This window comes from Ursus arctos, chromosome X, assembly GCF_023065955.2.
Source record: "Ursus arctos isolate Adak ecotype North America chromosome X, UrsArc2.0, whole genome shotgun sequence".
Taxonomy (NCBI): Eukaryota; Metazoa; Chordata; class Mammalia; order Carnivora; family Ursidae; genus Ursus; species Ursus arctos.
This window is the reverse complement of record NC_079873.1, coordinates 36,758,243-36,773,472: the sequence shown is the minus strand read 5'-3', so window position 1 is coordinate 36,773,472 and position 15,230 is coordinate 36,758,243. Positions and strand designations below refer to the sequence as shown.

The 15,230-nt window shown below is 41.9% G+C and overlaps 1 protein-coding gene and 1 non-coding gene across 2 annotated transcripts in view; one reads left to right on the top strand and one right to left on the bottom strand.

Annotated features, from left to right (window-relative positions):
- The window catches only part of MAOB (monoamine oxidase B), a 118,447-nt gene that overhangs the window by 33,138 nt on the left and 70,079 nt on the right, over positions 1 to 15,230 (top strand). Inside the window, exons 2-3 of the mRNA XM_026513335.4 lie at positions 11,885 to 11,979; positions 12,925 to 13,062. Coding sequence (XP_026369120.2) covers positions 11,885 to 11,979; positions 12,925 to 13,062 — 233 coding nt within the window. The remainder of the gene's footprint in view (positions 1 to 11,884; positions 11,980 to 12,924; positions 13,063 to 15,230) is intronic.
- On the bottom strand, positions 3,034 to 3,135 carry LOC113266017 (U6 spliceosomal RNA). The gene has a single exon (XR_003320220.1). It is a non-coding gene; the product is annotated as a U6 spliceosomal RNA (small nuclear RNA).

Sequence of the window (15,230 nt, the reverse complement as noted above, 5' to 3'; positions counted from 1 at the left end):
TCTCCTCAGATGTAGGCTGCTGCCAGAGAAGCCGACCTTGGGCTGGGAATGATAAAGCAGGGAGGGTTAGCTCCAAGGCTAAGATGGGAAACAGCTTCTAAGAAAACCAGCTTTGCCCTTTGCCCTTATTCCCTCCCACCAGCACGGATCAACTGACACTCCCCACAGGACACTGACCTTAATGGTGTATGCCAGGAGAGCCATACCTCTGCCTTTTTCTTTATTACTCCTCGCTTACCTGTTTGGAATTCTGGATACAAGGTATGTTCCAAGGGAGAGTCGATAAAAAGAGGAAACAAGTACGCATGAGGATAGCAGCTGTATGTTGTCTTCCTATTTGGGCAAGAAGAGTGACACGCAATCCCCAGTGACTGGCAGCTCGTGCACCTGCCGCCTCCGTGTCAGCCCGGAACCCCAGCTAGGATTCCTGGTCACGTGTGCTGTGCGGTTTCAGCACACGCGGGCGTGCGCACGCACAAAAGCTGGACACTGAGCACACATCTGTGTGCTCCAGTGTGGGTCTAGGTCTACACACTCCGGGGATGTGACTCACGGTCTTAACATGAGTCTTTCAGGTTGGATTAAAAAAACAAACAAACGAAAAACCCAGAACGGGCGCCTGGGTGGCTCAGTCAGTTAAGCATCTGCCTTCCACTCAGGTCATGATCCCGGGGTCCTGGGATCGAGCCCTGCATCAGGCCCCCCCACTCAGCGGGGAGTCTGCTTCTCCCTCTCCCACTGCCTGCCGCTCCCCCTGCTTGTGCTCTCTCTCTGTGTCAAATAAATAAATAAAATCTAAAAACAAACAACTCAGAACTTACTTGGCCTGTAACACCAAGGTCAATGTTTTAATGCCAGAACTGCTCCTTCCACCCCTTTGACTTCTTGAAAGTGGTTGTGAGGACCTAAAAGGTCACATTTTCCCACACACCCATTTCTGCATAGCCCATTTCTGGTTAAGGTCACACTCTTGACTTGCCGCCATGTTTCCATCCTTCCTGGTCTGAGGGCCCAGAGAGAGACCAGGAGCATGTGAGCTGGCAGGCGAAACTTCTTGTATCTGGGTGTGCCATGGCTTTTCCTTGGCAATGAGAGAAGCAATGAGATTCTGAAGGCAGCCTTTTTCTCGGGAAGTTGAATTGTCTCATAAATGGCATTGACCGCCATTTAATTTTTGAGTAGAGTTTAATGACAGATTTAACATTCGACTTCAGAATTTGTATGAAGCAAGGAAATTGCATAACCTTGGCCAAGCCAATTTCTTAACTCCTATCTCAGAAAGTTCCATTCCTCTCCTCGGTTCTAGGTGATTGATGCACCCTGATTATTATGTACTGCTCTGTGTTGAACGCGGCAAGGCCTGTTTTTTATTTTGCTGCTTACAGCTCAGAGGCTGAAACTCAGAGCCTTAAGCTCTGTTACCATGAGACTCACCCAACTGCTCCCGTAACACCTGTTTGAGCTAGTGCCCCATTTCTCAGGTCCTGAAATAGCGCCGCTGGCAAACTTCCCTCCTTCTCCACCTAACCCCTGCCAACACCCCCGGGCTCCTCAGCACATAAGAAATGCCAGCCATCTAGGGCTTTTATCACCATGTTATCCCAAAGTAAGTTCAATGAACAGTGCTATTACCTGAATAAGGAGACATTTCTGCCCTTCTAGAAAATGGCTTCCATCCCCTGTCCCCCAAAAAGTTCTAGCCATGAAGAAATGATGGAAATAGTATATACAGTGTCTCCTGATGGAGACATGCAGTACATTAATTAAAGTCTCCGACAAGTTCAGCTGAACGGACACTGGTTTAACTTGGCGTGTGCGTGTTTAGTTTTACTCTCTCTTACAGCAGCTTCATAGCTCATTACTAACAACCGTGACTGCTTAAGACTAACAACCACTGTGGATACAGCAAAGGTCAGCCAACATTTCAACATTTGTACTTGAACAGTGTTTCATCCATCTTTAAGCTGGGCAAACCTCCAGTATTTTGTAATTAAAAATATATATAATCTAGGAAAAGCCACAGATTTCACATTGCAAATAACCAAGTCCATAATTTTGATTTTATGGACAATGTTTTTTAAAACATTGAGATGGAATTAACATATTAGTTTCAGGTGTACAACCCAATGATTCAATATTTGTATATATTGCGAACTGCACCACAAGTCTAGTTAACATCCACCCCATGTAGTTAGGAAAGCTTTTTTCTTGTTTTTTTTTTTTTTTTTAAAGATTTTATTTATTTATTTGACAGAGATAGAGACAGCCAGTGAGAGAGGGAACACAAGCAGGGGGAGTGGGAGAGAAAGAAGCAGGCTCATAGCGGAGGAGCCTGATGTGGGGCTCGATCCCGTAATGCCGGGATCACGCCCTGAGCCGAAGGCAGACGCTTAACCGCTGTGCCACCCAGGCGCCCCAAAGCTTTTTTCTTGTGATGAGAACTTTTAAGATCTACTCTGTTGGCAAATTTCAGTATCCATACGGTATTATTAACTACAGTCGCCCTGTTGTATATGACATCCCTGGGACTTATGTATTTTTTTTTTAAAGATTTTATTTATTTATGTGACAGACAGCCAGCGAGAGAGGGAACACAAGCAGGGGGAGTGGGAGAGGAAGAAGCAGGCTCATAGCGGAGGAGCCTGATGTGGGACTCAATCCCGGAACGCCAGGATCACGCCCTGAGCCGAAAGCAGACGCTTAACGACTGCGCTACCCAGGCGCCCCTGGGACTTATGTATTTTATAACTGGAAGTTTGTACCTTCTGACCACTTGGTCTAACTTTTTTTCCAGAACTTTCTTATTATGAAAATTGTCAGAGAATTATACAGTCAACACTCACACACGAACCAAGTAGATTCTATAGTTAACATTTTTGCTATTTTTGCTTTTTTCCGTTGTAATTAACTATCCATCTCTCTCGTTCTCTCTCTCCCTCTCTCTATCAATTCGTCTTACTTTTTGTTGCATTTCAGAGTAAGTCACAGGCCTCATGACCTTTTGTCCAAAACTACCCTTAGCACACCTATCCTAACCAGTTTTGTTTACGAATTTATGTGTCATCCTTGCTCGGTGTCGTGCTAATCTCCTCTGTATCATTCCAATTTTAGTATATGTGCTACCAAAGCGAGCACTAACCGGCTTTGTTTAAATCAGCATTTGCTTGTCCCCCATGAGCACAAAAGTCTCATGTGTTTGCTTTATCTTAAGATTGTATTTATTTATGAGAGAACGAGAGAGCAGGAGCAAGGGGAGGGGCAGAGGGCAGAGGGAGAAGCAGATTCCCGCTGAGCAGGGAGTCCAAGGCGGGGCTCGATCCCAGGACCCTGGGACCATGACCTGAGCCCAAGGCAGACACTTAACTGACTGAGCCACCCAGGCGCCCCTAAAAGTTACATGTTTTTTTCTAACACCTACTGATGTCACCCAAATTTCATGCTCTGCAGGAGAGACTGGACTAGGTGCTTTGGGGTTATGAAATCTCAGCTTATTTAAAATCATTGTCCTGTCTCATTTAGATTAATCACAGAATGGGAAGGGCCACATTTAATCACAGGTGAGGAAAACGAGGCCCAGAAAGGGAGAACTCTTGCTTAAGGTCATAGAGCGAGGCCGTGGCCTATTAGCTCTAGAGTTTTACTATAGAATGTTCTGCCTTGTCCTTGAACCTGGAGACATTTTCCTTCCACTCTGGTCATTGGCGACTACCTTAGTCTTTGGTTCACTGTAGCTGACTGCATTCATCTTTGGTTCACTGGAGCGTTTCAGGGGTGGACAAAGTAATGCTTCTGGGCCGGGCTCCTCACTAGGCTCCCAGAAGATGGAGGCGAGGGCCAGACGTTGGCATAGATGAACGTCTCCTTTGTAACTTCATTTCTTCCAGTTCCATACTACGTCTCACCCAGATTTCTTCTCCTTGGCCATGCCCACATTTTAGCCTCTCCTTCCAGAATTCCTAAAATTCATCATCTCATTTTTTGTGAAAAAAGATGTTTACATGGGGAAATATTCAAGGAAATCTGCAGCAGACCTCTGACCCTCTTCAAGGCATTTATAACACCTCGCTCTTCCAGAGACTAGGATCTAGGGAGTGGGCGAGCCAAAGGGGCAATGATAGTTCTCCAATTTTATATTCTACCTGAAAAAATGTTTGTGATTCTAAAACTCCATAGGAGGGCTACTATCACAGCAATTTCCTCCTCAAATTACAGTCAAGGAAGCTATAATAGCTTCCTACAATTACCTTCTATACTTAAAAAACAGGGGCTTTTTTTTGTTTTTTGTTTTTAGTATTCGGTTTCTATCCTAATGACTGGCTCTATCTCAGGAAAACTGCTCTTATCATTCTAAGATTCCTAGTAGTAACTATTGGTTCCATAGCACTAGTCTTTTAAATGTTTGAGGATAAGTAAATTTAACTCCTTGTTTTCTGCTACTATTTTCTGATATAAATAGTATAAAACATTTCTGGGGCGCCTGGCTCGCTCAGTCTGCAGAGCACGTGACTCTTGATCTCAGGGTCGTGAATTCAAGCCCCAGGTTGGGCTTAGAGTTTACTTAAAAAAATTTTTTTAATTTCATCTGAGAATTAAGTTCTTGATAATAATGTGTGTTGGGATCTCAATTATCATAAATTATTGAAGATTCTATAACTATAGAGTAGTTACTATTGATTGATTGATTTGAATTCCAGTATAATTAATGTATGGTGTTCTGTTAGTTTCAGGTGTACAATATAGTGATTCAGCACTTCTATACCTTACACAGTGCTCGCCACGATAAGTGCACTCTTGATCCCCTTATTTATACGTATTCCATGGAATTTCCAAAAGGATTCAAGGCAGGTGAATTAAAAGTTTAGTTTTCTGTAACAAGTTTGTGTATTATATTGTTCATTTAAAAAACTGAGAAAGACAAAGCTGTAATTTCTGGGTTTGCATTTTTTTTCATGGGCCTCCACGTTGAGGTAAAGTGAAAACAAAATTTGTCTACCCTTATTACAACATACAAAAGTTCTCCCACTCCGTTCCAACAACAAAGGGTAAAGACAAAAGCTTGATTATGAAATAAGATTTATTCTGATTGCTGACATTTTAGGAAAATGTAATCATTTACATATTAGCCATGATGAAGACACAATTTTAATGGCTTTAGACATATTCTGAAAGGCCTTGGAAACAATCTCAATCTAGTATCATCTGGAGAAAGGTTTCTATGGCAACTCATGAACGCTTGATAAATCATCCCACGGCCTGAGGCTTCAGTAAGGTCCCCTTTATTTTAGAAGCGATTGTCATTTGTTTTTCTATTATATATTTTGTCTCTCTTAGAGAAAGCAGAACAAAGGGCTTCCAAGAAGGCTTGGAATCTTTCTTTTTCATATATGGGAGCAAGACGTGAATAGCGTAAGCCTAGACGTTGCTTCTCGGTGATCGAGATGACGGTACACATTGGTATGCTTGGTTTATGTCATGTTGTCTCTCTTTTCCAAAGAGCTGGGTTGGTGCGTTCTCAGAAAAGAGGTTGTCAGTGTGTACTTAAGAAGAAAGAACCATTTGGCCAAAGCACTTAAGCAATCGTTCAGGGGAGCTGACCTTGAGGGCGCTTCGTTTGTTCCAGAAGCTTTCAGATCGTCCTGTTTCAGGGCTTTGGGCACAGACAGGCTGCAGGTGATTTTTATCCATGTATTCTTTCCAAGAGAATGAAAAAAAGATATATTTTAATTTTAAAATTTGGCGTGCTTGGGGAATGCTCCTTTAACACAGGCTGTTGTATGTTATAGGAAGTCATGTGACTAATGAAAAACACGTAGCACATAGAAACAGGACTGGGTTTTAGATCTCGCTCTGCCGTAGCTGGTTGTGTAACACTGAGCAAGCCCTTGAATCTCTCTGAGCCTCCAGTTTTTAATCTAAAAAACAGGAATAATAATGCCAGCCTCACAGGTCATGCTAAGGACTGAATGTGTCTGAATATAGGAAACCACGCTGCTGGAAAATGTGAAGTGGTCAATATCAGTAGGCTCTTTCTTTCCAGCTCTTTCCCTTTGAAAAAGTCAGAGGTATTCCTTACCATGTCTTTTTAAGACTTATTTATTTATTTGGGAGAACAAGAGAGAGTGCAAGCGGGGGGGGGGGGGGGGGGAGAGAAGCAGGCTCCGTGCTGCAGGCGGAGGCTGACAAGGGGCTGGATCTCATGACCCTGAACCAAAACCAAGAGTCAGACACTCAACCGACGGCACCACCCAGGTGCCCCCCTTTCCCATTTCTGGTGTGACCAGAGGAAATCCGTTTCAGTGTGTGCAAATATTTTAGCTTCTTATACTAAATCAAATATAGTATGTTTACATAGACACCATCACGGCCATTTATTTATTTATCGACTAAGTGATTAAATGTCATCTGTGTTGAAGGGTATTAAATGAATCCATTCCATCATCACCTAAGCGCAGACCGTGTCCTAGCATTGAGGAGACAAAGAACAGATAATTAAATTCTTATCATCCAGGAAATAAGTTTTCTGAGTTTCAGGGCCGCAGCATACTGCACTCAGGCAGGTGCCCTGCACAAGGTTGGCCGGCTGATGCAGTGACAGAAGGGGTGCGGTCCAGCCCACATTCTGCCAGCCAAGCCATTTGCCCCAATGTGTGCTGAATTCCCCTGAAGGAAAGACGCCATTTTGAAATGTACCTGCTGGGTGTGTGCGTCTTCTTGTAATTTACACAAAGGCGCAGAATGTGCCCACGGTGGCTCTGTTGCTTGTGTGGTCCGTGATGTTTAATGGAAGGCTCCCAGTGTTTCACCATTTAGTATGAGGAAGGCTGCTGGGCATGTTTGTTATCTGGAGTCAGAGTGGCTGGATTTGAATACTGGCTCTGCCACTTGTTAGCTGTGTGACCTTGGGCACATGGCTTGGCCCTTCTGCACCCCACTTTCTACATTTACCCACAGAGTTGTTGGAAGGATTAATATTTATGCGTAAAACACTTAGAAGAGAAGCTGGCATACGGTCAGTGCTCAAAATATTAGCTGCTCTACTCTGCGTTGAAAAGTTCAGCAATTAACAACCCAATTCCATCTACAAATACCACTCTCCTTTAATGAATTTATTTCACACAGGGGATATTTTCATCTTACCCCAGGCCCTTTGTGTGTGTGTGTGTGTGTGTGTGTATTTGTGTTAAATAACTAAATGGCATTCTCTTTAGAGACATCAAAGAATCCCAGTTCTTTGATCAGAAGGTCACTTGGTTGTTTCTAGAAATTTCTCATAAAACCATTGCTTTGTCAGAAGTGACAGAGGTGTTGAGGGTTATTTGCAGATTTTTGCCTTTCATCCCTCCTGGGGGAATGCTTCTATCTTTTACCAGGTTATAAGGTTAGAGATACTTTGAGGTACAGTGAATTTCTTTGTCAATTTTGGTTAACATGATACTTTTGGGAGGGGTAGTTTTAGACTGAGAAAAAATGTCCTTACATGATATTGAGTATCGATGTTTCATAATGTTTTCAAAACAATTAACTTTGCTTTTTAAAACTCTGAAAAAGTTTCGTGAAATATGAGGTTTCGATATGAAGGACGTGAGCCAGATTGACAAAGCAAAGCATGAGGCAAGTGGTGATTATGATTTTTCTCTTCCCTCCCCGTCCTAACCCCTTCACCGCTCCTAAGACACCTTGAAAAAAAAAAAAACCTTTTGTTACCAGTACTTTCCAGTCTTCTGCCTCATCTAACTCTCAGGTCGTTTTCCAGGACATGAAAAGTTGGAAGCATTGAATGTTAATAATGTGGCATGCCACTGATTTTTAGATATTTAAAATAATTTGTATGTCTCCTCGCAATGGAGGGCTCCAAATCATCACCGATAATCAGCACCTTGATGAAACCTTTTTCCAAATAAACCGTCTGAGAAGGAAGGTGCAATGTTTTTATGATTTTGTGGCGTTAGGCATTGGGCCATCATTACTCAGATGTGCCGTGCTATTCGTCATTCTTCCAAGGAAGGTTCTTTGAGCCAAAATACCGTAGCCACTGCACCATCTGGAGTCAACAAATGAGATGATTTTATCAGGGGCCTGTCAGGGACACAGAGGGGCTGTCACTGAATGTGCCAATGATAATTCGTTTGCATGGTAGGCTCCAGTTTAATTAACTTTTTAAAAGTACAAAGTAATCAGATGCTCGCTCCTCAATTGGTTACCAACGTTAAATATCCACTGAAGAGAAAAACTGGCACTTTAAGAGTCCCGTGCTTAGATGGAGAGCAGAATGTTTTAAGATACGTTGCATCAATCAGGGTAATGGGGTTACTGTATTTTTAATTTTTCCTCCTTGGTCCAAGGGTAGTGGCAAAGAGTTCAGGTCTGTGGGGCTGAACTCTGACCCTGCCATTTACTGAGTGTGTAATCAACAGCAAGTCAGTGTATGTCTCTAAACCTCCTTTTCTTTTTTTTTTCTTTTTAAAATGAGGATAGGGGCACCTGGGTGGCACAGCGGTTAAGCGTCTGCCTTCGGCTCAGGGCGTGATCCCGGCGTTATGGGATCGAGCCCCACATCAGGCTCCTCCACTTTGAGCCTGCTTCTTCCTCTCCCACTCCCCCTGCTTGTGTTCCCTCTCTCGCTGGCTGTCTCTATCTCTGTCAAATAAATAAATAAAATCTTTAAAAAAAATAAAAAATAAAAAATAAATAAAATGAGGATAATAATACGTCTCCGCATGGTGAAGACCAGAGGAGCGTTGCTTGTAAGGCGCTTCACCCAGAACAAAACAAGTGCTTGATGCTTTATGACGGCGGCTGTTACCACTGTGAATATTTTCTTTTTTAAAAACTGCTAGTGTTTTTTCACTTGTGTCCGGAAATGATTGCATAAGTGTTTAAACGGTGCCAGTCACATTGTCTGGTGTTTTTCAGGCAAACGTGTGTTTGCTACTTCCTGATTTGGGGTTGGTTTCTTTTTTTTTTTTTTCACCCTAGTATTGCATTTTAAAATTCCCAGACTTCCCAGAGAATGCATCATCCCTCCTATTTTCCTTCTATGGCAAAATGCATTAAAAGTTCCCAACAACTGGCAGAGGAACGAACTCTTGAGAAATAACCCTGTTGTAAGCTGGGGCGGCTCTGTGCTCAGTACTTGCTTATTCTTCCATCGGTGAAGCCATCGTCCTTCCCCCAGCCATCAGTGAGGAACCGCTGGAGAGCCACTTCTCAATCTTATTTTTTTAAGAAGATTTTATTTATTTATTTGAGAGAGAGAGAGCGAGAGAGAGCACGAGTGGAAGGACGGGGAGGCAGAGGGAGACGGAGAAGCAGACTCCCCACTGAGCAGGGAGCCCGATGCCGGGGCTCGATCCCGGGACTGTGGGATTGTGACCTGAGCCAAAGGCAGACGCTTCACCAACTGAGCCACCCAGGTGCCTCTTAATCTTAATTTACCTCCTGACTGGACTCCAAGTCCTCAGGTTCTTAGGTTCCCTGAAACTCCCTTCTAAACTGCAGGGACTTCCTTAAGCCCCCATACTTGCACCAATTATATTTCAAATCAGTTTTTGCCCGTTGATATCCAACAAGCAATTGAACACCGCTCCCCACCCCCCAGCCTGTGACTATTAGACCAATTGTAAGCTATTTCCAACCACATAGACTCATTTTACCCTATTTAAAGATATTTTTGTCATTGTCTGTATATGACTTTTTAAGGCACCTGAGCACAGAGAAGTCTGTATTGAATGGTTTAATAAGACCCTGGCTTGTTTTAATAACTGTTCATGTTTAGCATCAGATACTATTGGGTAACTGTGCAGACCAAAAGACAGTGCCTTTTGTGGAGGAGAAAAGGCTAGTGTGCATGAGCGATGTTGTATTTCATTCTGAACCTCTTTGTTTAAGCCTCAGCGTGCTGAGCGGGTCCGCCTGAATTCCCTGATAACAGCGGTTACTATGGCTGCCTGTTATTTCATATTTCATTTGTCGAACTGATGCTTGATAAGAGAAATGGCATTGAATTGTCTGCACTTTTGAATCTAAATAGAAATGTTTAAAAAATAGATAAATAGAAATATTTTCTCCCTTTTTTCCCCCTCATGGAGGTAAAATTAACACTGGAGTTAAAAATCCAAACCTTATCTTTCCAAATGATCAGTTGTGCAATGCTGTGCACGCCGTGTGTGGGTGGCCGGGGACTTCGGGACCCCTTACCCTGACACCAGCTCAAAGCCCCTGCCCGGCCTCCAAGGACAGGGCTTGGAGAGACAGATGAACTCAAATAATGAAATGTCAGATCTGCCTCTTTTAAAAAATGGGTTTCCTCTTTAGGATTCTGATAGTGAACGAAGCCTCAACTTTTCGCTATAGCTTTTGCGGTGGGCTCATATTTTCTGTTAGATGGATGCTTATCAAACCGCAAGATACAAGCGAGTTTTAAAAACACGCTGAGCCAAATAAAGTGAAAAAGATCTTTTGAAATGTAATTTCCGCCTATAGCAGAAATTGAGAGATGTGATCTATGAAGATGATGGCTCTGAGTCCCCGTGGAAAGCAGTACCCGTGGTTTATGAACTCTGACCCTGGAGTGAAACTGCCGGGCTCTGCCTGCTGGCTCCTTGTGTGTTTCAGTCTCCTCGGCCATAAAACAGGAAGATCGTAGTACCTTTTCCCAATGGGTATTGTCAGAGTTCGCTGAATTAGTATATTAAAACACTTAGACCAGTGTCTCAAATGTAGTGAGCACTCCGTATTAGCTCTTTTTATAAGAATCTTTCTTTCCTTTTCTTGTTCTTTTCTTTCTTTTTTTCTTTTTGCACTAGAGGGGTCTAAAAATCCCAGAACAGTTAGAAGCCACTTCATTTGTCTGTAAGGCCCAGGGTCTATGGCATTTCCTTGATTTTGTTTGATTCCATAAGGCAAATGATGAAGGTAATTAAAACGGAGGAAATTCGGTCATCATGGTAAGAGCTCCAAAGTTCTCCTGTTTGAGAACCATCTTACTGTAAGAGTGGTTTCGAAGATGCAGGATTTTAAGATCTCTGAGGTCAAAAACTATACCTAGGATGTGCTTATACCAAAAATGACATATAAGGACTCTACAGGAAGCTTTGTACTTTGTCAAAACTCATTGAACTCATTGAGTCAAGTTTACAGTATGTTAATTTTCCTCAATAAAAGTGGTTTTTTTTTAAAGCTACATTCAGGGTGGTGAGAATGTTCAGGCATTTATTAAGTAGTTTTGACTACATTCATAATTAAATGAATGAATGCACGGAGTCAGTTCATTCTTCAGTGATTGGTCACATGGAAAACTAGGACACGGAGTGTATTGAATTTTATGTCCTTGGTTTTGAAACTTTACATCAACTTCCAAAAGTTCATGTTGACACAGAACTTAATAGTCAATTCTAGGTCCTCTCAAATGCTTTGAAGGCCTACTCTCCCCCTGACTTACCAGGTTGGTTTTGTTTTTGTTTTTGTTTTTTTCAGATTTACCTGGAGAATGAAGTCAATGGCTACATTTGGTCCCCTGCCTCCTGGGGCTTATACATTTCTCTGAAGTGTGGCCTTTGTTTTCCATTTGTGTTGTCAGACACATTGTCATACAACTTAGTCCTTAGAGATAGACATATTGATATAGTAACCAAAGATATTTTTAAGGTTTGAGACATTTATCAGAAATGAAATGTCTTTTGTTCTTGCTAGAAATAGCAGTTGGTTTCCCAGACTTGGAATCTGGGCCTTTACTGAGAAATCCTAGCCACCTGTAAGGTGAAGGTAACAGTAGGCCATGTGAGTGAGCCAACATGGACTTTTCTCATTGGGGCTAACGTGAGGAGCTTACCTGGAGTCCCTGTGCAGTGTTTGATTGTGATTTCTTATTGTATTTTCCCCCCAGGCATGGCAGCAGCCAAGCTTCTGCATGACTCTGGCCTGAACGTGGTGGTTCTGGAAGCCCGGGACCGGGTGGGAGGCAGGACTTACACCATCAGGGTAAGACATTAAGGATGAGGATGAAGAAATGTGGGACTGAAGCTGAGTTGTTTTTTGTCTAAAAGTCTTGAATTTCATTTGACTCTTATTTAGAGAGTGGAAATTGCTTTGACACATTCTCCACAGCCTCTCAATTTGCTACCCTTTCCAACATTTTCTTCTGTCTCTTTGCTTACCTCATGATGCTTGGCACTTGCCAATGAATTATTGCACCAATAAAGGGGTGTTTGGAATACATCAGTGAATAAAACAAAGATTCCCAACTTTGCGAAACTTCTGTTATCTTTGGGGGACAGGAGGGCTAAACAACAAATAACAACAGGAAAGGAGGGCCTGATAGGTATCTGGTTATTCTTGGACACCTTAAGACATAGGGAGCTTTTCTAGTGCCTTCTTCTTCAAAGGTTGGTGCTTAGTCATTGGAAGTGAAGCCGATTTGTAACCATATAGAAAACTTGCTTATGAACGTAGAAGAGCAATTTCAAAGGTTCAAATTATGGCCAAATGTTTCCTAATACTATCTTCCAAATGTCTGGATTAACCACATAAGAAGTGATCGTTTCCTTTCTTGGTTTTCTCTAGCATTAAGTGTCTCAAAATTAGCCTGAAGTACCAAAAAAAGAGAAACCCATCAACAATTCATAGCTTACAAATTCGAGGTACTGCAAATCAAACCGTGGTGTGATATATGCATTGTAAGTGATGGTTCACAAGTCTGTTGCCTATTTAAAGTTGAGTCCGATTTGCTTTAAAAGATGGTTTAATAACTAAGTCACATGAGGGAAGTACTGGTGAAAACAGAATCCCATTTTCCATGGATACACTTCAAGGTGTGCCTATAACCCCTGACATGCCCATTCGCTCATTTCAGAGCTCTTTTTTTTTTTTTTTAATCTTAGGAAGAGCATTTTCACAAATATTTTTTTTTTCCTTGCGGGACAACAGAACCAAAAGGTTAAATATGTGGACCTTGGAGGATCTTATGTTGGGCCGACTCAGAATCGTATCTTAAGATTAGCCAAGGAGCTAGGATTGGAGACCTACAAAGTGAATGAGGTAGAGCGTCTCATCTACCACGTCAAGGTAAGCCTGGGCCAAAGGATTTGAAGACTTCTTTCTGGGTCTTTCCATTTATGAAGTCCAGATCCTGCCCTCAGAGAATCTACTGCATTCCTGAAATTCCTGAATGATGCATATGTATTTCGTAAGTGTATTTCGACCATGCTGAGAATGTTTTCACTGTCATCAAAGGGGAACCAAGCGGGAATTCTAACCTATGTGGGAAGGTTATTGACAAAGTGGCATTGCCCATTTGGCAAAAAGTTTAGCAATCACAAAAGATGTTTGTGATTGATTTATTAAAAACCTCTATTTGAATACCCGGGCTCTTTGATGTGACATAAACCTGTGTACAGTTTTATAAATACTGCCCTAGACTTCTTATTATGAAGAGTATTTGTAATATGCATAACATAATATTTTGAAATTTTGTCATTGTATCCTATATATCATCTAAGATTACTGTTCTTTGGAGATTAACATAAAAGTGGCTCAAGCCCCAAATTCCATCTTTTGTGGGGAGGCACCATTGATCTCCCCAAAATTTCTGTGAGTTTATGGGGTCTGCCATTCCCATGATCACCTGTGGCTCATGGTTCCTGCTTCCATGACCTCTATGCTCATGCACATCTTCTAACCTGTGACTCTTGTCTTCCCTTTGCTCCGTGCCAACCTGTGTTCAAATTCACCTCTTTATCTTGGTTGTCTTCAGACCATCCCAAGCATTTGCGTGCAACAGACTTGACCGAAGTTTTGAGCAATGAGGGTGGGGGGGTTTAATTGCAGAAACACAAATAGCTTAGAATTGACTATTGGACATTCTTACTCTGAGAAGCTCTTAGACCAATGAGCCCCCTAGAGATTTGCCACTGGCCACCCTTCTCTGTGCATCCAAGTCACTCACCGTGTTGCTGTCTTCAGACTCCTCTCATATCTCCCTGATCCTTGTTTTCCCAGCATCATCATCTTGGTCCAAAAAGTCGCTGTTGTTCTCTGATAAGCAAAGAGTCACCTACTCTGGGTCCAGCCCTGGAGTCCCACAGAGAACTAGCAGAGGTTTTGAACTTCAGCTTTTCCTCTCTTCCATACTTGCCTTTGCAGGTGGAAGTGAGCAGTACAGAGACGTAGTCCTCAGTGGTAGGAATCATCCCTTTAGAAGACAGAAGAACCTAGCAGCAGTCGGTTTTGATTTACATTAACAATGTTGATACCCTTATATTATTTGTGAGTGATATTATCAAGGACAAATAACAGACTGTACATTATGAGTCATTTAATAAAACAGGAAATCAACATCTATCTAATTTGGTACAATAGGGATAAAAGATTTCCTTAATTTATACATAAATGTTTTGGCTGACCTTCAGATTTTGTTTTATAAGCCTTTTCACCTTGCTTCCGTCTGTGTCTAGCAGAAAAAGAGACACATGAATTAGAAATGAAAATGTGGCATGGTGATAGTACAATGTCTTGAACATCAATCAACAGGCTTAGTAAACATCCTTCATTGGATTCCTTGCTTTTAAATGTAGGTCACGTTGACCAATTTCTTTGTCTTCCTTGTCCTAATATGGAAGACTTGCAGAGACTGACTTCCCAGAACACTAGGATCTCTTTTAGGTTTTTCCAGACAAAGGAGATGACTACAGATTATATTCATGTCTCTGTCTTTGTGTGTGCCTGGTTTCTTGGCAGATAGAAGCTATGTCCAGAATGCTTTGTTCCTCTGGTAATCTTACGGCTGACATTAAGTTCCTTGTTTGAAAGAGATTGCTTGCAGTCATCAATAGCGGAAATGATGTTACACTGAAATAATTTTTCAGAGTGATGACCACATGTGCTGCTTTCTGAGACGATTTCAAATCATCTGTGTGCAGCTAAGGAAAAAAATACAAATAATTAAGCACTATCTCTGACTCGATACCGGGTAGATACATTATGCCAACAGTGCTCCTTTTAAAATTTCAGATAAATGTCATTGTTTTTTAATGATTACAAAAGGAAAAATATAATCAGAAAAGGTGGGTAAAGAAACACAATTTAAAGACCCTTCCATAACCCTAGCTAGAGAAAATCACTCGAAAATATTCTTTTGGCTCACAGATTTTCATATTCCTCTATTGCTATTTTGTGACCTCTACTGGAGGAAATGAGAAATATCAGTACACTTAAAAATATATGTAGATATATTT